The 23,169-nt window shown below is 50.7% G+C and overlaps 1 protein-coding gene across 6 annotated transcripts; it reads right to left on the bottom strand.

Annotated features, from left to right (window-relative positions):
* Positions 1-462: 462 nt before the first annotated feature.
* Positions 463-22,844, bottom strand: LOC308067781 (endoplasmic reticulum-Golgi intermediate compartment protein 3-like). Of its 6 annotated transcripts, none has more exons than XR_013929722.1 (4): positions 11,474-22,844; positions 10,029-10,148; positions 6,153-6,246; positions 3,186-4,997 (listed from the first exon to the last, which is right to left on the bottom strand). XR_013929722.1 is itself a non-coding variant. In XM_080397178.1 (4 exons), the coding sequence occupies exons 2-4, from the start codon at positions 10,129-10,131 to the stop codon at positions 4,922-4,924; spliced, it is 273 nt and encodes a 90-aa protein (XP_080253304.1). In that variant the 5' UTR covers positions 10,132-10,148; positions 10,821-12,177; the 3' UTR covers positions 3,186-4,921. The 6 variants fall into 6 exon arrangements, 1 of the variants encoding a protein (XP_080253304.1); XM_080397178.1 differs by having other exon boundaries at positions 10,821-12,177; XR_013929720.1 differs by lacking the exons at positions 3,186-4,997; positions 6,153-6,246 and adding an exon at positions 463-2,266 and having other exon boundaries at positions 10,821-22,844.
* Between the last annotated feature and the right edge of the window lie 325 nt (positions 22,845-23,169).

Genomic DNA, 23,169 nt, shown 5'->3' with positions numbered 1-23,169 from the left:
AGGGTAGAGGAGTGAAGGCAGAGGGTTGATGAGCATTGATAATATGCAGCTGTGGCCTTGCCACCAAGGTAGTGGGTTGATCGACATGGACAATGTGTAGCTGTAGCTCGGACAATGTGTAGCTGTAGCTTGTTCCTGCTAAGTAGTTAAATAGCCCTGAGGAGTGTGGGAGAGGGGGTTGGAGGGGGGGAGTGGTGTGGTCTGACCTCTGGAGGAAGGACAAACAGCATGGACAGTAGAATCTGTCCGACCATAAAAGCCTTGTTGCAGCCTGATAGCTTGCTTGTGCTGCGACAGTGGGTGCCCCATGTGAGGCTGACTGAGTTGGGCTCCAACTGCAACAACTGGCGCCCAATGTAGCTGAGACAAGTGGGAGAACCTGCACCCCATAACAGACATGGTGAGAGGTGAGCCCTTGCAACTAATCAATACGGGTGTATTGCGAGATTTGTTTTACATCTTAACTCAAATTGCAGCTGAAGAGGATGTGTATTACTTGGGCTTGTAACAACCTCCAGCCAGGGTTTTTTCTTTTATTACAGTCCTGGGCATGCAGGCTTTTACTGCTATTCTGGTTTTGCCCTTCTCCTTAAGTGCCCAGTGAGGTTTGCTCTAGCATCAGTCAAGGCAGTTAATGTTCTCTCGTTCATCGGTTGTGTTTTTAGCACCAGTTTCTATAGGCAGAAGGGGTCCATTTTAGATCTTTGAGTCACTGTGTCATGCTATTCTGGTTTTTCCATTGGCAAACTGCTGCTGTAATTCCCTAAGGGGCTTCCTAGGTCAGGAGGTAGTGGATGGGAGTAGGTTGCCACCCCAGGTCAGTGGTGAGTGTTGGCATGTATCATCTGACCTAGAGTTGATGTCTGTCACCACTTTAGCTCTAGAATTACTCGGAGACCAGGGACCCATGAATCACCTGGGACAGAGTCAGGTGATGGATTTGCAGAACTGACAGGACCAAAGGAAACTCCTAAAAACTTCAGACATTGACTAATGATCTGGTAAGCGTATATAAGCTGTGCTGTATCCCTTGGGTCTCTGCCATTCACTGGGGTGGTGGCCCAGCTCTGAGTTGTGACTAAAGCAAGCCCAGTGGTACCCGCATCTGTGTAAATTTTTCCTTTAACAACAGCAATTTCTGGGGCTTATCCGTAGGACCCCACCATCCACCGCCCCCCCCTGCACCTTGTGCCCTGGGTTCCCCATGCTGCTGGCTCTCCCTGGTAAATGGGGTGGGGGCAGGGACAGAAAGAACCACCCAACTGTTAAAGCTGTCAGATGCAAATTATTTAACCGCTCGAGCCACGCGGGTGCTTTTTGGTACGGAGGCAACGGGTAATAGTGGCTGAGCTGCGAGTGGGCAAAGGGCAGAGCGAAGGGAACCAGAACCCTGCAGCCGCAGCGAGCAGTTCCCGTGGCCGGCTGGTGTGAGCTAGGCCGAGATCCCGGCCGGTGCTCAGCACAGGGTTGGTGGAGCGCTGCTGCCACCTGGCGGCCAAGTGTCGGTGCTGCAGCCGCTGGCGCTTCCCCACTCGGCGCTGCCGGCCGTAGTTAGCAGCACCGCGGCCCTGCGCTGCCTGCAGGGTGGTGCTGCGGCGCCCGCTGCTGCCTCCCGGTAAGGAGCCGCCGCTGCCGTCCCCCGAGCACGTTGCCACAGCGCGCTTGGCACGGGAGTACCGAACTGCAGCAGCCCCGGGACAAACGCAGCCTGCGGGTGCTCGCTGCTGCAACAGCCCCACCCCTAGCGAGAAGCCCCCCAGCCCGGAGACCGCGGGGGTGTGGAGTGGCTGCGCCCCTCTACGGTTTCAATTCCCTCTCGCTCGGCAAGGACACGGTTCCGCCCTTGCAGGCCTCAAAGCTGCACGCCTCTGCGCCGGGCTGCTTCTGCGCATGCGGGGCTCGAGCTCCCTACGCAAAGGCGTCAGGCCAGTTCTGCGCATGCGCTGCCCTTAGGCTGCCAGTAACGCTACTGCGCATCCGCCATGAAGGGAGTAACAGCGGGCCTGCAGAGAGGGACTTGAGGGTACCGGTGGGTCAAAAAATGGACACGAGCCAGCAACCTGTGCTCGTAGGACAGAAAGCTGCCCATATCCTGGGCTGCATCCAACGGAAGCATGACCAGCATGTTGAGGGAAGCGATTCTGTCCCTCTGATCTCGTGAGACCCGCCTGGAGTACTGCATCCGGCTCCGGAGTCCTTGGCAAAGCGGGTCCAGAGGAGAGCCACAGAAATGATGAGAGGGCTGGAACACCTTTCCTAAGACAGACTGAGAGAATCGGGGTTGTTCAGCCCGGAGAAGAGGCTCTGGGGAGACCTTATTGTGGCCTTTCAGTACTTAAAGGGGGCTTATAAGAAAGTTGGGGACAAATGTTTCAGTGGGGCCTGCAGCAATAGGACAAGGCTTAGTGGTTTTAAACTGAAAGAGGGTAGATTCAGACTAGATAGAAGAAATTTTTTGTGATGAGGGTGGTGAAACACTCGTAGAAGTTGCCCATAGACATGGCAGATGCCCCATGCCAGGGAACATTCAAGGTCAGGTTGGACAGGGCTGTAAGCAGCCTGATCTAGTTGAAGATGCCACTGCTTCCTACAGGGGGGCTGGACTAGGGGGCCTTTAAAGGTCCCTTCTGACACAAACCATTCCGTGATTCTGCAAACCACCACTGTCATTCCGGCCACTGTGTGTTTATATATACTTGAGGAAGTCAAAATCCTTCACAAGTGAAATTTTACTCTGATAGTTCTGAATTACCTTGAACTTCTCAAGAGCTTTTCTCCAAAATAGCCCTTCCAGAGATACCGATACTCAGATCCTGGACCGAACACCGTACCTGAGGTTGTTTTACAGCAGGGCAGCAAAGTTTTGTAGAACAAGTGAGGCTGAGAGACTGCCCAGACACATTCTCCTCCATGTTCTCCCACACCCATGTGGCAGCACCTTCAGAAAACACTTTTCTATTTGTTCCTGATAGTTCTAAACCTCTCTAACAAAATTTCACCAGTGTCCTCCCTCCCTGAAGCAGTGCTGCTGTTACCACAGAGAGCAATGCGAAGATGTTCAAAGGAAATGGTCAGAAACACTTTGAAGCTAAAGGTCACAATAAGCAGGAAAAGAAAATACCATGTACATGAGACTGTTGGAATTTTTTTGCCGGTGCAAAGTGGAAATTTTCAGCTACCTGCAGGAGACAGTAATCTTTCATTAAAAGGCCTGAATCTATATAAACAAAGCAGTCATACCAGCGGTTGGATTTTCAAATTTTTGTTTGAATAAAAATAGACAATAAGCAACTCATTGTCATGGGTGACAATACCAGCAAATATTGTCCTAAAAGAGATATGAATTTCCCCTCTTCCTCACAGGCAGTCATGTGGAAAGCCATAATCACATACCGATGTTGACAGTAACTGTTTTATGCAGAGTATTTTAGCGGACATAAAAATGGGAAGGAGGCATCAAGTCTACTGGGAGGGAACTAACTGCTGCTGTAGGAAATATCAAAAGGTATCACAAGGTATCACAGAAACGGAGTGGAGAAAGTAACTGGGAGGGTGAGCAGGCAGGGTAAGAAAACCCTTAATACAATAAACAAGAGTGGTCCTATGTATGCATCCATGAAAACAAGCCGTGTTCTAAAATAAAGCACTAAACCTACCTACCACCAAAAAAACCCCCACATTCCAAAATCCCCCAAAAGACAAAGGTTATTAAAATTTTAACCTTGAACATGAAAATGATATGGATATTAGATGCCAGTCCTCCATGACACTCGCTAGCAATCATACACACCCTCCCCTGGAAGATTTCAATGCATCAAGCTCACACGCTACATTACACCTTTGAATGTCCATGCAAACCTATCGCATATGTTAACTGCGAACCCGATGAGAATGGAGATGTGCAAAAGTCCAAGTGCCTAACAAGGGCCCCCAGAAATTTCCCTAGTGACACCCAACCCTTGGACCCTTGCTACCCACAGCACTCCCCTTTGAATCTTTCCTGCTCACCACACTTTGTGGCAAAGGGTCCTGTTCAGCACGCACAATGATGCTCAAAATACGATGTCTAGCTTCATGAGTGAAACGTTGGGGTGTGTTTGGTTTTGGTTTTGTTTTTCAGAAATAAAGAATGTTGTCTCCAGGAATAGTACACAAAGATGTAAAAAAACCTCCAGATTTTGAAATAAAGTAGTAAAAAAAAAAAATTACCCTCGGCCTGACTGCTAGAATGTACTTGGGTACGTAACCTGCACATCCAAGTGTTTTGAGCTCGGTAACCTGACAAATGACAGGGTAGTTACATAGTCATCTGGTGTATCTTGTACTACATTTTCATACACCAGTTGCAAAAAACATCTCTTTAAGCATCTTCGACCTTGACAACTCCAATAGTCTTGCTTCCACTGGTTTTCTAAAGAAGGGAACATTTCACTCCCTCCAGCACCTCTGCTGACAAGTTGTTGCTTACTGTTATCTCCAGCACCCACCAGTGGTCTGTTTTGAGACTAGAAGGGCAGGTGGGACAACCTCACCTCAAGGAAGCTGCCTCTCCCCCTCCAGAAACCTCGGTAAAAAGACTCACTAGCTAGATGGTAGAAAAAGCTAAGCTTCTCTAGCCAACCCACCTCATGAAACAGAGAATTAGCCCCTTCCCACCCTTTTCCTGACCCTCCTACTGAACCCCTCTACAGGCACAAGTACCTTGCTGAGCTCAGGGGTTATTACAGTCCTGTGAACACTTAAAGTTGGAAAAAAGAGCAGAATTCCCCGACTGTGCCTTCTGACGCTCATCACCACCATGCAAGAGGCTCATGGCAAAACCCATCTCTCACCTTGTTGACCTCCAGGAAACCGTACACTCGGCAGCCCTCGTTCTTCTGCTCTTCCATTTTCTGGCTAAATCCTTCCCTCCTGCACTGCTCTATGCTATCCGGGTTCTCGAAGGCCCAGCCTCGTCACCTGTATGCTTCTCTGACATCATCACAAGTATTGCAGCACTTGCAAGAGCACGAACATCATCTTTACAGGGATAAAGAGACACTCCAGCTCAGGACTCAAATCCCCTGTGGATTTTATTTCAAAGCAGCAAACTTCAGGAACTGGACACTGAAAGGTGGTCTAATGCTCCTGAAGGAGCTTGAGCTTCCTGACGTACTTTTTGAGATTTTGGCACGAGGATGCAAGCTGTTTTAATGCAGCGCTTAATTCTGAAGAGGACTTTAGTTGTCCATTCAGACAGCTAAGTCCATTCTTGGCAAATAAATTTGCTGCAGAAATGACATTTGTTTCTGTGGGAAGTCTCCCACAGTTCTGAGTAGCTTGGGACTTCCCCATGTGAACAAAGCATCTACCTGTTTCTATTCCTCCCTTCCTCCGTTTTTAGGGAAAGATTGCCAACATTGGAGGCAAGGTTAATGGCAAACTTTCTTCCTTGCTCTTCTACCTCCGGACTCACCAGAGTCTCTATCGCGCTCACCAAAAAAAACCAGTTGTCTGTCTCTGTTCCATGTTGTGCTGGACAAAACAAAAAGTTGAAGGCTGGAATCATGAATCCCTCAAGATGGAAACATCTCTGGGGAAGGATGCAACTTGACAGATGTGACAAACTAAATTACTACAGAGACAATAATAGCAAAGGATAGTCCAGAAACTGTGGACTATCACGAATCCATTCTTACACAAATTTGCAGGTAGAAGGAATGAGAAACACCGAATGACACCCATCATTTGTCTGAGTGATAGGTGTCTGGTCTTTGCTCCCGTAAGGATGCAAAGCCTGCAGCAGAAGCGAGAAGGCAAAGCCATAACTGGGTTTTATTCCGAGACAGCTCACAGAACAGTGAAATAATTTACGCAGCTCCCCTTTGGACATCAAATAATCCCAGAAAAGGTTCTGTTTGCTAAGATACAATCTTTGTGCTACTGCCCTTAAACAGGCACGCAGACAAAACAGACAACCTAACTGTGCACGCTCTTAGCAATCGTGAGCGCAGCACAGGCGTACTATAACACAACAGCTCTCACCATTCTCTGAACAGGTGCTCAGGAGGATTTCACTGCACGGACCTTCACAGACATTTTGGAAAAAAACCTCCAACATGTATGCCACATGAACTGTATCGATTCAACCACTAAGATGATGTAAAGGTTACCGAATGGCCTCTGACTCTGCCCCGTAACAGCTTTCACAGCGATCGGCATCCAAAGCATTTGGATCAAACACCTTTTCTTCTTCTTTCCCCAGTTCTAAGACAAAAGAGGACTCATAGTGACGAGGCACGTCTAGAAACACTATCTTGTACTTCTGCTCTACGCACAGAAACTGTTCTACACGTGAAGGAAATGATTTTGTATCAGAATCTGTGCATCCTGCACCCGAAGCTCGCCTGAAAGAATGCACAGGGCCTGTTGAGCTGCAAAATAAGATCAACAAGCAGAGTAGCGTTTGCCATCTGAAGAACACCCTTCATAGAAAGAACCAGCCACCTGTAAGCCTTGCCGGAGCGCCGATCAGATGTTGCTTGCACAAAGGCTTTGTTAAAATTTTGTCTAAAGCAGACCCAAACAGCAAATTGCGACTGATACAGGACCTGTTACACAAACAACATTTTAAATAGCAGACAGCAGCGCATAGCGCATAATCCTGTCCCAAGATATGTAGGGAACACAGTTATATATTGCTGTGAAACTAGATCACAGTGGGAATCTCCCAAGCAGAAAACTGACACTCAGCTCTCCAGTACAACGATGCTGACAATGCACACACATTAACCACTGGCTTACTAGAAATCTCCAAGGAATTTCTTTGTCATGATTTTACAATTCTGCAAGTGTCTGTGCCACCTGTGTGTTGAATGCGCGGCCACAGTACAGCTGGGGCACAAATATGTTCTTAAATGCAGAAGGCTGCAGAGGGACTCTTAACAGAGGAGATGAGAGCTGGTGACAGCTGAAACCTGCCAAAGGTTTCATGCCAAAGAGCATGACTAAAAAGACATGCCTCCAGAAAACTCAAACAGGACCTTTGTTTTCCCAACAGACCCGAAAGGTCTGTAAAATTTGCCGTTCGGAATAAGCGAGCCAAGGAACTGCATGTCTAAAATTTTCAGAAACATGGGTTCTTATTGGAAGAGGCCCCTTAAAACCAGGCTGTTCCACTCACAAATCCTGAAGGACAGGACCAAGTCTGCTGGATTACAAAAGCCCTACAAGGCTCACTGTCTAGGCACCGCCACACTACCCTCTTACGAGCCTTGAGAAGGCGGCTTCTTGCATAACTAAGGCCAGGGCAGGCGATAAGTCAGACACTGCTGAGGGGACAAAACGTTATCGGGACCCTCTTTGTTGAGATTGGGAGGTATAACAGGTGGACAGAAGTGAGTATTTACGACATCTGTAGTAGCCACAGAAAAAAAGAGATTTTAATTAGGAAGTATGAAATAGGCATGAAAATCAATCCTTAACCTCACTTTATGGTAGTTATGATCAAGCAAATAAAAAATTTTAGAAAAATATACCCATACTTAAACCACTGTATGAGACTTACTTTCTACAGCTTACAACATTCAAACAAGGTGAGAGTACAATTAGGAATTCAACCAGTATGGGTTTTGATCCTGTAATTACACTAAAAGATAGCGTCAGGAAGAATGCAGCTTAATAATTCCTATGCTTTGTCAAAGCCATGATTCCTGCCATTTGAAGAACACCTGTACAATACATGGAGTCTTTCAAGATACAGCAACTAGTAACAGCTTTCTGAATGCAATCGGTAGCTGCCTGTCGAGTTGTCTCAGAGAGCACCCAGAGGTACTGCACACAGCTTGGATACTATAAAGAAACTGCAGTACATAAAACCCCACATGCAAAGTTTCGTGCTGTTAACATGGTCCTCGACTTGCACGCAGATATGACACGTGACGCTGGAAAACTCGGTCCATGTTAAAAGGAAACGAACCAGTAAATAAAAATAAAAATAAAAAAATTCAATCCTCTATCGCCATCCAGTGGAAATTAATGAGATGACATCCCAGCACAGAATGCAACCTACCATAGAAATCATTAAGCTATTAACTATTTCAATGTAACTATGATCAGGAAAAACCTCCACATACTACTCCATAATATTTAGGTATGCTTTACTAAATTTAAGGTTAATGTTAGATAAAATGTATTTTTAACTAAGAAATTTAAAGTGCCGAAGCAGCTACGTGGCAGAACCAGGCCCCGTCCCTAGCATAGCCCTAATCCAAGGCTGGTTTAAAACCCAGTCCAGTTAATCAGTGGGAGAATAGAGAAGCAACAGATGATCAATCTGTGGACACAGGTGCTTTCAGAAACACAGGTGGTTTTGGAAAAATTGGTGCATGTGAATAGGAACTGCTCTTTCAAAGACTAAGCACGCTTGAAGGAGCGTGTGAGTTAAAGCAGGCAGAAAGAAGATCACGATCCAAGGAGGAGCTTGGAACCGAGGCAGAGACTGGAACCGAGCAGGTGAATCAACTGGGACAGAGTCAGGTGATGGATTCACAGAACTGACAGGACCTAAAGAAACTCCTAAAAACTTCAGACATTGACTAATGATCTGATAAGCGTATATAACCTACGCTGTATCCCTTGGTTCTCTGTCACCCACTGGGGTGGTGGCCCAGCTCTGAGTCATGACTAAAGCAAGCCCAGCAGTAACCACATCTGTGTGGATTTTTCCTTTACCAGTCAATACTGCTATAGTTGCCATTTAAATAACTGACTGAACATCAAGTGTTACTAACAGAAACTGATAGAGTTTCACAAAGGTGGGTGGACACTTCCAATCTAACTTGCCACACACGTGGTGGAAATCAAACTCGCCATATCCTTTTTCCAGACAGCAGAAGAAATTGCTCGTTGCATGCAATGCAATTTGATCGCTTTCAAAAAGCCTCTCCTGGATGAGACACTTTGCTCCCTGCAAGTTTCTCTTCCTCTCCGTTGATAATATAATGAGCGAGAGCAACCGGTTCAGACCTAGTAATCCCAGTGGAGACTGGCAACACAAGTAAGGCAGGAGGCCCATATGTGGAAACAGAGAATTGGGTACAAAAAAGTAGGGTTTGACCCCAGACATTACATTTGTCACGCCACAGCCTCTGAATACAGAAAGGCTGCTAAATGACACAACAGTAAGAACGCTATCACCTCACTTCTGTGACACCAGAAGGTCTCGTACCTACCCACTGTTCAGTTCTTGGCTTAGTTTAGCCTTTCAGCTTTAAGAACAGAAAAGCTAAATCTGAGTTACAACAAATTAGCAAGTTTAGTTCATGCCAATACACAAAACTACACTATCTCCCAGAACAGATAGCAAGGACCTCACGTTTTAGAAAGACAAAGTCTTGCAGTATTACCGTTAGACTGCAACGCTACCAGAATTGTTCCCGGTTTGTATTGAAGTAGAACAGTAAGCCATAACATGTCAAAAAATACAGAGGAGAGGTTTATGTAGCCAAGGACCACTTACTCCAACTTGTAACTGATAAATCAAGTGAAATCTATTAATCAGGTATGCATTAACACACACAAAGCAAACATAGTAAGACACAAGTTTAGGCTTAAGGGTCAAGTCAGCGGAGCCTTCCCTGGAGAGAGGCTCTTTCCTCTAACCAGCACATCCCATTTCTCAGCCTCCTAGGATTTAAAAATGCAACCAAAGTTTTGCCAGAGCAGCTGCTTGATTTCTAGTAGGAAAAGCCTATTCACTCAGCAGCTTTGCTCCTGAAATGCATCAATGAGTCCTTGTCCCAACTTCAGAGGGACCAGGCAAAGACTTGCCTCGCAAAAGTACGGAGTATAATGTATATACACACACAGAGGAGCTTGTCTGATCTGCCAGTGTAATAGACTTGTGTCCCATAAACTTTTCAATAGTTTGTGGTGTTTAAAACGCTGTGAATTCAGCCATCCCTTGTTCCCATGAATCTCATAGCAGCCATACGGTAATGGAAAGACTATGCGAGCATCCATCCAAGAATGACAGAATAGCATCTTACCGTGTCTCTCTGCTTCTGGAGTCACACGATTGGCAGCTTTATCCAAGCGCTGTTTAAACGGCTTGTGCTCTACATCCTGCTGAGGCTCTCCTGCTCCGTCCATGGCATCGATGCTCAAATCTGAAAGCAGCGAGCAAGGAAAGCGGTCTATGATCACACATTTGTTATGGCCTGTGGCAAGCCGAGGAAGTGAAAAGACAGAATCTTTCAGCCAGCAGGGTAAGAATGTGCCAAACCGGGAGAGCATGTACAGCTAGTGTCAAGTGACCGACAGGGAATAAAACACACGGTGCAGCACACTAAACGGCCCTCCCAGGTACGGGGTTTGGTTTGGTGTTCAAGAAGGACAGTTTCCAACTTCCAAGAAAGCGTTACCCTGAAAGGTAGACGCGCTTAAGGCAAAAAGCCAAAAGCAAACCCCTCAAAGCCCAGAACCATTCTCAGGAACACAGGAGTTAAGCCTAAAATTGGTTGAAAACTGCCTCCTGCCTCTTCCCCTACTACCTATCCCCCTTCAACATCAGCACGTTTCCTTGTGATCCCTTTTCACAAAAAACATTGAGGTCTGTCATATTGGCTTGGTGCCGAAGCACCATGATGCGCTTGCTGGCTACATGCTCTCTTAGAAGGCTCATAGCTTCTTCGCACACAACAGCCAAGGCTTCCAGTCTCTCCGGCCTTCCCACGCCCTGTGAAACGTGAGGAAGGCAAAGACCGATAACATCGCAGGGGATCAGGAGGAAGTCAAGATGCACTATATCTAGAGCCCAACGCGTTACCCAAAGGAATTACCCCAGCAGAACAAGAGGCAGGAACGATCGGCAGACAGGCGGATAACATGCACGGCAGCGATACCCCTGTCGGACTTGCAGGACACTTCCAGTCACTTCATCCCTCAACTTTGTTTTGAATTTAGTTAAAAGGTAATCAGATTCTTAACGCTCATTCTGCTTTTATAACTGCTGGAGAAAGGCTAAGACGTGGCATTGGTATTACAGTCAAAATTCAAGTACAAAATTCACGGCAAAGCTGTGCCTTGTCAAGTGACTTCCAAAGCAGGCTCTCGAGCCTTTCAACAAGACAGTCAAATCTGGAGTCCCAAGGGAACTCTGTGCCAGCTCCGTCAGTGCGACTGAGCTCTCTGACAAAGTACGCCGCCATACAGAAACGTTAAGTGGGTTTACACCTCAGGCTCATTTACAATCTAGAAAAATAACACTGCCTGACCGGACGCCCTGGTTTAAGCGCCTAGCAGGCCTGGCTGCGTAAGCACGAGGGACCAACAATTCCTCCCTGGCTGTTGCCCAAGCAGCAGCGCAGCACTCGGAAGCAGCAGGCACACGGAGCCTCGTGGGCCCTCGGCAAGTACAAAAGTTATCCCTCCGCAGTCAGCAGTCCGACTCACAAGCACAAGGCACACGTGGAAAAGTAACATCTAGATTGACCTTCAGTTTAGCTCCCCTTGATTTGTCAACATACAATTCCGGATAAACCTAGATACAACCAAAAAACGAAAGACCCCCGTTTCACTGGGAAGCAAATCAAAAGGCCTCTTCCCCTCGGCTGCTCTGGCCCAGGAGCTGGCTGTCACGACACAGGATCAGCCAGACACCTGAGCTGCTGCCTCCCAACCCTCCCCGGTAGTTAAACGCTTGCCCTTTGCAATACTTTTTAGAGAAATCAGCAGTCGGGGGCGACGTGGGGATCCCGCTCCCGGCTTTCTTTTCCTTGTCTTGCCCGCTCGCAGGGGCGGGCAGAGGCTTCCGAGCCACCCCCCTGCGACAGCCTGACCGCAGGCCCCAAGGGCAGCCTCTGCGGCCCGCGGGGGCCGGCAGCCCCAGCCCGCTGCCGCGGCTCAGGCCGGCGGCTGGGGGAAAGACAAAGCCCCGCGCAGAGCTGCGGCGGCTGCCCGGGCAGCCCAGAGGCGGCGGGGGGGGGCGGCAGGTCGCCGCGGGCCGACCCCTCCCTCTCCCGGGCCCCGCCGCCACAAGGGAGCACCGGGGCCGCCCCGCCGCCGCTCCTCGCCTCCTCGCTGAGGTAGCGGCACAGCTCCGAGAAAAAAAAAGGCAGCACCGTGATGAGCCCGCTGACCACCGTCGCTGCCGGGGAGACGAGAACCGCCGGCAGCCGCACCGGTCCCGGGCCCGCCGCCGCCCCCGCCCGCCAGCCTCGGCCCGCCCCCGCCCCGCCCCGCCGGGCAGCACGGCCCGGAGCCGGCCGAGGAGGAGCTGGGGCTGCCGTTCCGCGCCGGGGCGGGCAGGGGCTCGGTGCCGCCGCGGGCTCCCCTCAGCCTGCCGGCCCCCGGGGCTCTGCGGGGGCCGCCCGCTGGGTGCGGGCCGTGTCCACAGCGGCTGCCTGGGGGGGGGGGGGGGGGCGCGCAGACGCAGGCGGAGGAAAGACCTCGCTCCCTTGTCCCACCTTCCAGCCTTGCCGCGTACACTGCACCCCATCATTTCGGTAACACCTCACTTTCCCGTCACAGGGAACGGCTATGAACTCAAGAGGTTAAATCGTGCAACAGCTCGTAATGGCTTACTTGTGCAAGGAAAAACCTCGTATGAGCTTTTCCTAAGCCACATATTTACACCACTGCTTCTTCCTACTCAAAAAGTGCAGTCCTGCAAAATCTCTTCTATTTTTAAAAAGAACAATTTGACATTGCTGTTACTAACAGATGCTTCCAAACGCAAACACAGCAAATGCACCCCCTCTTTCCCACAGCAAAATAGAACGTGTCTCTGGGGTGGGCACAAGACAGGAACTCTGTGATGTTGCAGCTGTTCTGCTGCAGGAAAAGAAGGTTCAGAGGCTGCTCCAGCTTCTGAGCTTCCACAACAGCAGCTTTGGGCTGCTAATACAACAGCCCAACATTCTTGTGGAAGCTGAGTAAGCTCAATTTTGCTTAGCTAACAACTACAAAGTCGTTCTCCTGAAGCAAGCAGTGGAGTCATAGTTTACTACCCGTGTGGGTTAGTGTCCCATAACCAAGGGGAAAAGCATGTCTGACATCCTGCTCTTGTGTCTGAGCTCCAGCAACTAGCAAACTAGTTGTCCGAAATAAAAGTTGACTAATTATTTGGTAAGTGTATATAAGCTGTGCTGTATCCCTTGGGTCTCTGCCACTCCTTGGGATGGTGGCCCAGCTCTGAGTTGTGACTAAAGCAAGCCCAGTGGTACCCACGTCTGTGTAAATTTCTCCTTTAACAACAGCAATCGCTGGGGCTTATATGTAGGACCCCACCATCCACCACCACCCCCGGTGCATGTTTTCCCGGTGCTGTTGTCTCTCCCGCGGTAATGGGGTGGAGGCATGGACAGAAAGAAGCACCCGACTGTTAAAGCCATCAGATGCAAAGGATTTAACTGCTCGAGACACGTGGGTGCTTTTTGGTACGGAGGCAACGGGTAATAGTGGCTGAGCTGCGAGTGGGCAAAGGGCAGAGCGAAGGGAACCCTGTAGCCGCAGCGAGCAGCTCCCCTGGTCGGGCGGCCTGAACTGCGCCGAGATCCCGGCCTGGGCCGGTGCTCAGCACAGGGTCGGTGGGCGCTGCTGCCACCTGGCGGCCAAATGTCAGTACTGCAGCAGACTGGTTGGTTGATGCTGATCACAGGGCCGTGATCACCAGGTTGCAGACTCGTGCTCCATTCTTCTGATGTATTTTAGTCTTTCTCTTGCCTGCTTCCTTATTTCTAGTGTTTTGCAATAAGTTCAGGGAGCTCTGTTTGCAACTGGTGGCAAGCTCAGGACAGAAGGACTGCTCTCCCTTGCAGAGCGAGTAGCTGACTGAGGGAGGAGGAGAACAAACCACCACGAGTCTCCAGCGATGCTGCACGAAGTCTTTAATGAGAAGGAGGAAATGCAGTGGCACAGAACAAACTCCAGGACATATGTCTGCAGGGTTCAGGGAGGTACAGAGGGAGAATGGCCCATTTCCCAAGGTCAAACTCCACACAAAGCATTTGCCTTTTCCCATTCTGCTCTACCTGGTGGCAATCCCAGGCCACCAAGAGCAGTCCCTAACTCCAGCACCCTCCTCCCTCTCATCAGGAGATTCAGCAAAGTAGAAGAGAATGAGCCCTTTCTCGAGGGGCTCAGAGAAAAGCGGTTTATGAGCCAGAGGAGACACCGCGGGGGGTGGGGGGGGTTGGGGGGGGATGCTGCCATACAGCGAGGAGCAGCAGGCACAGGTCCATCCTGCCAGGTGGGATAAGGACACCCGGCCTGCCTTTAAGGCAAGGGAATGCTCGAGCTGCTGCAGGGTTTCTGTCTTCCTTCCCGCTCCAAAGGGGGTGATCCGCCATCTTCAGCAGTTCAGACTGCAGCGGGGGATAGGCAGACACAGCCCTGATCCCCCCAGACCAAAGGAGCCCCCAGAAGAGATGGGAACCCCCCCAGCGCTGAGGGAGCTCCCAACAGCAGCTGACAGAGAGGATCCCACGGCTGTGCTCTGAGGGAAGGAGGTGAGGATGGGGCCCGGCAGGGTCACCACCACCGGGGAGGCCTCAATGGCCACGGTCGAGTCTGCACAGCGGGCGACACAGGGCTCACTGCAGCTGCTTGCAAGAGGAGTTGGGCCAGAAGCGCCGCAGGGGCGTGGAGGACAGGGTCTGAAGCAAGACATCTCTCGGTGAGGGAGGCAAAGCTGAAACAGAGAGCAGACAGTGAGCACGAACCTCGGTATCGGTCTGCCCTTCCTTTCCTCAGCTCTCTCCGTGGACACGCTTTGGTTTAAAAACGGACAGCGTGCCTACGTGTGCCACCACCCTCATTGTGCCCTGCAAGTGGCACGGCACAGGAAGGCTGACTCACTTTTGGAATAGGAGCCAGCAGAGTGGGTTTCAAGCACCTGTGGAAAGACTGATCGTACCCCACCTCCAGAAAAAACATTGTGCTGAAGAAGGTGCTGGATGCACTGGGGCATTTGGTTAGAGACCATCTGCTGGTGGCAGAAGTTCTGTTGGGCAGACCTCCCTGCCGCTGAGCCCCATTGATCCCCTTCTGCTGGAAAGACCCCCCCTCCTCTTCCCCAGCCAGCCCCATCAAAAGGGAAAGAGGTGACAGCCCTTAAAGAGTTCTACTGCAGGGCCAAGCTGAGGCAGCCCAAGGATCAACCTGAGTAGCCACCGTGACAGCCATTCAGCCCACAGCGAGAGATGGAGTGGACTCAGGCTTACCTCGTTCCTCGAGGAAAGGCAGGCAAGAGAGGAGGATGCAGGGCCTGGAGCAGCGCAGGCTTTTATGCTGTGTCCCAGGGCCCTGGGGGGCCACTGACATTCCTTCCTCATGAAGCATCTGAAAACCCAGTAGTTATTGCTTGCCGAGGCTTTGTTGGTGATTAAGCCCTTGCCTCTTTCATCTGAAGCATTTTGCTCCTGCTTCATTCTACTGAACATTAGTATGATCGATTTTTGACCCAACTTCATACAGCCAATTAACACCAAGGTCTTCAGGCTAGTGAACAAGGAGATTTTTAGTGGGTTTGCCTTTGTCACTTTGCCTTTTTTGTGGTCAACATGGCCAGCAGTCACAATCAAATTCCACTGAGGGACACATCAAGTCAGCTCTCAAGTGTTTTCAGGGCAGACACTCATGCTAAACCTGGGAGACATGTCTCTCCACAAGTCATTGCAGACCATGAGTAAGTTCAAGGTGGACATGAAGACTGCACAGTCTCATACAGGAGAAGAGACTCATCTCACTAGGTATGTGGCAAAGCTCAATGGCAAGGAAAGTCCATCATGGGCTGGAAGGAAGCATGGCAGGAATGATGGCCATGAAGACCTTGCTTATGCTCATCAGGCTCTACCACATCCTGGTTTTGTGATCAAAAAGATGCCTGCATCCTTCTCCAGAAGAGACCCACACCCAAATTGGCCTGTTTTGCTCAGCAAGGTCATCCCGGAGGCCAAAGGTCTCAATGGCCTGCTTTTGAGGAGAGTCTCAGGGCAGGGACCCAAAAGCTCCTGACTTTTTTTCCTGGGTCAGGAATGAGATGGCTCCTTCCATGCATTTCAAACTACAAAGGGACATTAGATCAGTCTCCCAGAGCACCTGGAAGTCATTGTAGTGTGGAAGAGTTGGGAAAACCCCTGAACTCTCCACAGAGATGAATCATGGTGCTATGGACTTCAGTGGACACGGTGCCCCAATCTCAGAGCTGCCGGGGATACTAGAGCTCAAGCCCCAAGTGCCGTTTTCTTTAAGGCCATTTCTACATGCTTTAGCACCATTCTTAATCAACTGGTGCTTCTATGCAATGTCCTACATTTTCTGTCTTCCAAGACATTGCCTTTTGGTGGATGCTCAATGGCTCGTGTACCCCTGAATAAAAGCAACACCCACCTATGCATTGATTTCCTTGTTTCTGACAGGTTCTCCACTTCCCAAGCTGAGCCCAGACCCCTGGTTGGGAGAAGTGTGAGGGCATGGACAAGTTTTCATGGGCATGACTGTAGAGATCCCATGGAGAAATTACTTGAGAGAGGCTTGCCTAACCCTCAGGCATACTCTTCGCCATTATTAATCTGCCTTTGTTCCCTGGCTCATAGACAGAAGAAACAGGCTGTGGCAGAGCCCAATAAGAATAAGCAAGGTCCTCATGGCCTTCACTCATGCCTACAGGAGGCCTCCTTCCCACCCACAATGGTCCTTCCTTGCCATTGAGCTTTATTACATCTCTGGAGATGCGAATCTCTTCTCCCACCATCACCTGTGAGCCTAAATGGCCCCCTAGGAGAGAGATGCCTCCCAGGCTTAGACTGAGGCTGTGCCCCGAATGTGCTTGAGAACTGACTCGAGGTGTCCCTAATAGCTGAATTTCACCATGACTGGTGGCCAAGCTCACCAGGAAGAAAGCAACAAAATGAACACAACTCATGTGATGGAAAGCTACTTAAAATATCTGCACAGCTAGCCTGAGAACATCAAGCCAATTGGTCTTAGAAGGTTTGGACACAAATTAATTATATTGATGTTAGACGATATGCAGCAGGAGCAAAATGCTTCAGATGAAAGAGGCAAGGGCTTAATCACCAACAAAGCCTCAGCAAGCAATAACTACTGGGTTTTCAGATGCTTCATGAGGAAGGAATGTCAGTGGCCCCCCAGGGCCCTGGGACACAGCATAAAAGCCTGCGCTGCTCCAGGCCCTGCATCCTCCTCTCTTGCCTGCCTTTCCTCGAGGAACGAGGTAAGCCTGAGTCCACTCCATCTCTCGCTGTGGGCTGAATGGCTGTCACGGTGGCTACTCAGGTTGATCCTTGGGCTGCCTCAGCTTGGCCCTGCAGTAGAACTCTTTAAGGGCTGTCACCTCTTTCCCTTTTGATGGGGCTGGCTGGGGAAGAGGAGGGGGGGTCTTTCCAGCAGAAGGGGATCAATGGGGCTCAGCGGCAGGGAGGTCTGCCCAACAGAACTTCTGCCACCAGCAGATGGTCTCTAACCAAATGCCCCAGTGCATCCAGCACCTTCTTCAGCACAATGTTTTTTCTGGAGGTGGGGTACGATCAGTCTTTCCACAGGTGCTTGAAACCCACTCTGCTGGCTCCTATTCCAAAAGTGAGTCAGCCTTCCTGTGCCGTGCCACTTGCAGGGCACAATGAGGGTGGTGGCACACGTAGGCACGCTGTCCGTTTTTAAACCAAAGCGTGTCCACGGAGAGAGCTGAGGAAAGGAAGGGCAGACCGATACCGAGGTTCGTGCTCACTGTCTGCTCTCTGTTTCAGCTTTGCCTCCCTCACCGAGAGATGTCTTGCTTCAGACCCTGTCCTCCACGCCCCTGCGGCGCTTCTGGCCCAACTCCTCTTGCAAGCAGCTGCAGTGAGCCCTGTGTCGCCCGCTGTGCAGACTCGACCGTGGCCATTGAGGCCTCCCCGGTGGTGGTGACCCTGCCGGGCCCCATCCTCACCTCCTTCCCTCAGAGCACAGCCGTGGGATCCTCTCTGTCAGCTGCTGTTGGGAGCTCCCTCAGCGCTGGGGGGGTTCCCATCTCTTCTGGGGGCTCCTTTGGTCTGGGGGGATCAGGGCTGTGTCTGCCTATCCCCCGCTGCAGTCTGAACTGCTGAAGATGGCGGATCACCCCCTTTGGAGCGGGAAGGAAGACAGAAACCCTGCAGCAGCTCGAGCATTCCCTTGCCTTAAAGGCAGGCCGGGTGTCCTTATCCCACCTGGCAGGATGGACCTGTGCCTGCTGCTCCTCGCTGTATGGCAGCATCCCCCCCCAACCCCCCCCACCCCCCGCGGTGTCTCCTCTGGCTCATAAACCGCTTTTCTCTGAGCCCCTCGAGAAAGGGCTCATTCTCTTCTACTTTGCTGAATCTCCTGATGAGAGGGAGGAGGGTGCTGGAGTTAGGGACTGCTCTTGGTGGCCTGGGATTGCCACCAGGTAGAGCAGAATGGGAAAAGGCAAATGCTTTGTGTGGAGTTTGACCTTGGGAAATGGGCCATTCTCCCTCTGTACCTCCCTGAACCCTGCAGACATATGTCCTGGAGTTTGTTCTGTGCCACTGCATTTCCTCCTTCTCATTAAAGACTTCGTGCAGCATCGCTGGAGACTCGTGGTGGTTTGTTCTCCTCCTCCCTCAGTCAGCTACTCGCTCTGCAAGGGAGAGCAGTCCTTCTGTCCTGAGCTTGCCACCAGTTGCAAACAGAGCTCCCTGAACTTATTGCAAAACACCAAAAATCTTCAGGGTCATTGACCGTGAACCTGTAACCTGGTGATCACAGCCCTGTGGGGCCAGTTGTGCAATTGTTCTTTGTGAAAGTTATCACAGACCTAGTGAATTACCTTTCCAGTCTTCTCTAGTCATTGTTCACAAAATCGTATGACAAACAGCCATGGTAGCACTTCTCTCTTTCATTGATGTTGTGGGAATAAATTCCAGGGGATTGGGTATGGACTGTAAAGGAGAAAAGCACTCCTGAGAGAGAAAGACAAACTCTACATGCATCCTCACCATCCAGACTGGTTTTTGACTGTCAGTACAGCAAAGAACACTGCTTTTTGCTTTAAGCAACCCTGGAATCAGAGACTTTAGAAACTTCATCTTCTCTGGGGGGAGAGTCCAGTTCTGAGAGGCTCCTTGTGTTCCCCTTGGCCAACAGTCTATAAGCTGCAAGAGAAATAATCTACCTCAGTTCGTAGTTACCAGGAGCATTGTTACATCCAATTCCTGTAAACTTCAGGGTGTCTCTGCAGTTCCGGAGCCTGGACAGGGCAGGTCAGTGTCTCCAGGGTGGCTTCAGATCAGGCATACAGGCCTTTGAGCTATTACAGAAAGAATAGGCCTCCTCTCACCACCCAGCCAAATTGCAGAGCTGTCCTCATGAAGGACATGCCATTCCTTTACCAGTACCTAGGCATTTTCGGTGTTTGTCTGTACCCTACCACACCAGCATGCTTTTCCTGTCAGGTGCAAGCAGCAGCAGCAGAAGGTGCGGTTCCGTGCCAGACTGAAAAAGCCACTCTTCTGGCTACTGTACCACCACTGCAGTCATGAGTCAAGCCTGATGCCTTCCCAACAGGTGGAAAGCACTGTTCTTAATTTGTCTTTAAGCGGCGAGGGGAGTGGCTTGACACCCCAGGGGAAAACTGGGCATTTTTCCATCAGGAGAGCCTGCCAGCAGCAAGTGTAAGAAGCTGTGGAGCCAGGCTGAAGAGGCCAGCTGCACTGGCCAGGAATTGAAGCTGGGTCAACTGCTTGGAAGGCAGCTATGCTCACCAGTCTTCCACCAATGCACCTGTGGGCACTGGTGCCTCTTGCTCCTCCACCTCATAGGCTGGCTGGCCTCCTTCTTCCAGACACACACACACCCCCCTGACCCCCCCCCCCCACACACACTTCCTCAAGCCCCTGTTCATCCTCACCCTCTCTTCTGCAACCTCCTCCCACCCTTGCCCTGCCTGCAGAAAGGTACTGCCACTTGTACCACCTCCATCCCAACTCCTTAACACCATTTTCCTGCTCCAGCACCAAAACTGAATTGGATCTACTTTCATCCAGTGATGTAAGTTACTGCTTTTTGTGGATCTTCTAATATTTAGGTCTGTGCTCTGGCATTGGGCGAAGCTAGCCAGAGCTGGCAGAAAACAATCTAACCAAAACAAACTCTCTCCTCTCTCCCTCTACATCACCCACACCCCCCATTTATTATCCCTTTGCCCCTCCACACTTTTTCTCAACCAGGTTCCACCTTGCCCTTTCTGTGGATCTGTCCCACTCTCTCAAACCATTCCCTCTACACAGCAGCAACCTGCACGGCAGTTGTGGTCTTTGCTTGAGGGTTGACACTACCCTGCATCCCCAAGAGGCTGGAGGTGCTGCCGGGAGGTCACCATCTTCCCTGCAGCAGTGCCCCCACCCTCGTGCTCACAGCAGGCTTAGAGTCCCCCTCAGATAAATATGAGCAACTAAGTGGGGTCTAATATCCCACCTCCCCCTGCTTGTGTCCACACAGCTGCCTTCACTTCTTCCCTGGAAGCAGCTGAGACCAGTTGGGGAGCAAAACCATCCCTGTGGCAGCATATCCCAGCTGCCTGGCTGAGGACAAGGTACGGGGAGCTGCATTTGTAGCCACTGGGCTTATGCCTCAAAAGGCCTCTGGAACCCTGGTACATGTCACATGGTTGGTGAAGGTCGCAGCAGGAGGGCCTGGAGCACAGCATTGCCCTGGAACTGCCAGGGAGCTGGGCGTCATCCATCCAATCAGCAGGTCAATAAGGGCTGGAGCAGGTAGTTGTGGCCGAGTGGTGAAGGTGATGGGCTAGAAATCCATTGGGGTTTCCCTGCGCAGGTTCGAATTCTGCCAACTACAGGTCAGAGTCTGTTTTTGGGCTGCCCAGAATTGACTTTACTGCAACCACGGGACCTACAGCTATTGTCCTCACTCCTGGAAATTCCTGGGTCAGCAATAAAGTCCTGCTCCCACTGGCATGCCCAAACCAACAGGCATCACCCCTGCCACATCCTCCCTCATCAAAAGGCTCCACCAGCTCAGCCTGCCCAGACCTTTCCTGGGGCACCTGGCAGCAGCATTTAAGGGTGGGCAACTGCCCAGTGTGGATGGGACAACCCTGCCCTGGGGCGACTGGGAACCACCTCCACCCTCAGCAGATTTGGTCGGTCAGACCAGGCACAAAGGAGGGGGTATTCTCTGGCAGGCTTCCCGGTGGCAGGGGCAGCCCTCAGCTGTTGGAGAGCAGCAGGGTCAGGGCTATGCCAGGAAGGAGGGTCTGAGCTAAGAGCTGTGAGTCAGCACAGCACAGCATGGGCCAAGGGAGGGTCCACACAGCTGGTATGAAAGGCAACAACATGCTAACTGCTATGCAACTTGCCTAGAGGAACAGACACTGCCTAGGACCAAGAGCTTTTACTCAGGGCCAACTTGACTTGAAGAGCCAACCTAAACTGACCCTCACTGGCTGAGAACCCAGCATACAGACAATAAAATAATACGAGATTTCTTTTTCCACAGATCACCAGGCATAGGCCACAGTCATAACAGCAATGAACCTGAATCTCATACAAATTCCCTCCACCTGCACAGGTCATTGGTTTAGAACAATGAAGATTAAAACCCCACTGACTGTACAGCCACAACACTTGCACAGGACAAGCACATACTGATTTCATGAGCAATAGTAGCTGATTAGCCCACTCCTTAACGTAAGTAATTTGATTGGTTGACACAGCTGTATTGTAATATACAAACCCCCTGCTTTCCTCTCTGTTTGGGTCCTCCATGCATTAGGCTGGGGCACTGTGATGTGCACAGCTGAAACAGAAGAATTACTTCCCTCAGTCCTTCTATGCAAAGCATCCTTGTCTCCCTCCCTGGCAACCAAAGGACTGACTTTGACACTAGGTACAGTCTCACAATCCTTGGAGAGCTGGATTTCCTAGCAGGGTGCACCCTCATAAGCTCATTGGAGAGCAACTCCTGTCCACCATGCAAAGTAATAAGGTTGACCCCTCAATCCAGGGTTTGCTTCAACCCCTGCAGAGCCAGCTTGGGTGGTCAAAGAGAAAGTCCCCATCCAGGGTTGTGGGCAGATGTGAGAAGCAGGGCAAGGCAAGGCCATTGAACTGTCCACCGCAGGGGCGCAGGAGGTGAACTTTCCTGGGAGACATTTTACTTCCTGGATGAGGGTACAGGGCAGAGGAAGGGAAGGAGGCATGTGTGCTGGTCTGTGCCAGGGAGTGTCAGGCAGAGGTGTGGGAGGTGCCAGCTACAGTGTCAAGGAGAGCAGAGTGGCGCAGCGGGAGCGTGCTGGGCCCATAACCCAGAGGTCGATGGATCGAAACCATCCTCTGCTACATAGCTTCTTTTAACCTGCTCCTGACAGCTGACACCTTCGCACAGAAAGTTTTAATTTTACTTGCACTGCTCTAAGGTCTCTCTGGGCACCCATAGCCCTGTCTCTCATGTTCCCTCAGTCCCTGCTCTCTGCCACTGCCACCTTCTTTCTCCTTTGTCTTTGTAGCAGCCAGCACTCCCAAACTGACCCTCAGCTGTGGGTGTGGAGCAGCAAGCAGACCTCTCCCCACAAGGAGCTGGGCATCCTGGGAACAAAGTGTTTCCTCCCTTCCCTTCAGGCAGCTTAAATGCTAACTTCAAAGCCACAGGTTGGGACCTCCAGGAACCTGCAGGTGCAGAGGATAAGGCTGGTGCTACATTGGAAAGCACCAGTGCCATCAACTTGACCATCTGGAGGGTTTTCCCCATCCTAGTCTGTTTGCTGCCCTGCCCTCAGCCAGGAGCAGAGCTGAGCAGGAGTTCCCAGTGGGCCCTGTATTGTGCCCATTATATGTGGGTAGGTTTTGGAAGTGGAAGGGAGACAGAGTGGCCTCTGTGCGAAGAGATAAGGGGCTGGACACAGCTAGATCCAGCCACTTCCACAACACTGAGCTGTCTGTGAGTTTTGTGACGTGGAGAGAACCCATGCTGGAGTTACAGGATGAGTTAGTTATTCCTTCCCTTGCCCCACCATGGCCTTTCAATTGCCATGACCCTTCAAAAACAAATCGAGGGTGTCCTCTTCCAGAAGTCCTCCTTGTTTGAGTGCTTCACAAGCTGGCAGCAGGAAGATGCCATGGGTATCTGCATGTGAGCTCCCTGCTACCCGAGTACCTGATAGGCTAGAAG

This window comes from Falco punctatus, assembly GCF_963210335.1.
Source record: "Falco punctatus genome assembly, chromosome: 7".
NCBI lineage: Eukaryota > Metazoa > Chordata > Aves > Falconiformes > Falconidae > Falco > Falco punctatus.
The sequence above is the reverse complement of the archived record's forward strand: the minus strand, read 5'-3'. Positions and strand labels throughout refer to the sequence as shown.

Bases quoted from the DNA above. Each gene is read 5' to 3' on its own strand.
- LOC308067781 (XM_080397178.1), bottom strand. From the start codon at position 10,131: ATGGACGGAGCAGGAGAGCCTCAGCAGGATGTAGAGCACAAGCCGTTT. The intron at 6,247-10,028 runs GTAAGATGCTAT...CTTTTGTCTTAG, and splicing joins TCCAGAAGCAGAGAGACACG to AACTGGGGAAAGAAGAAGAA. The intron at 4,998-6,152 runs GTAACCTTTACA...TGCTCTTGCAAG, and splicing joins GCAGAGTCAGAGGCCATTCG to TGCTGCAATACTTGTGATGA.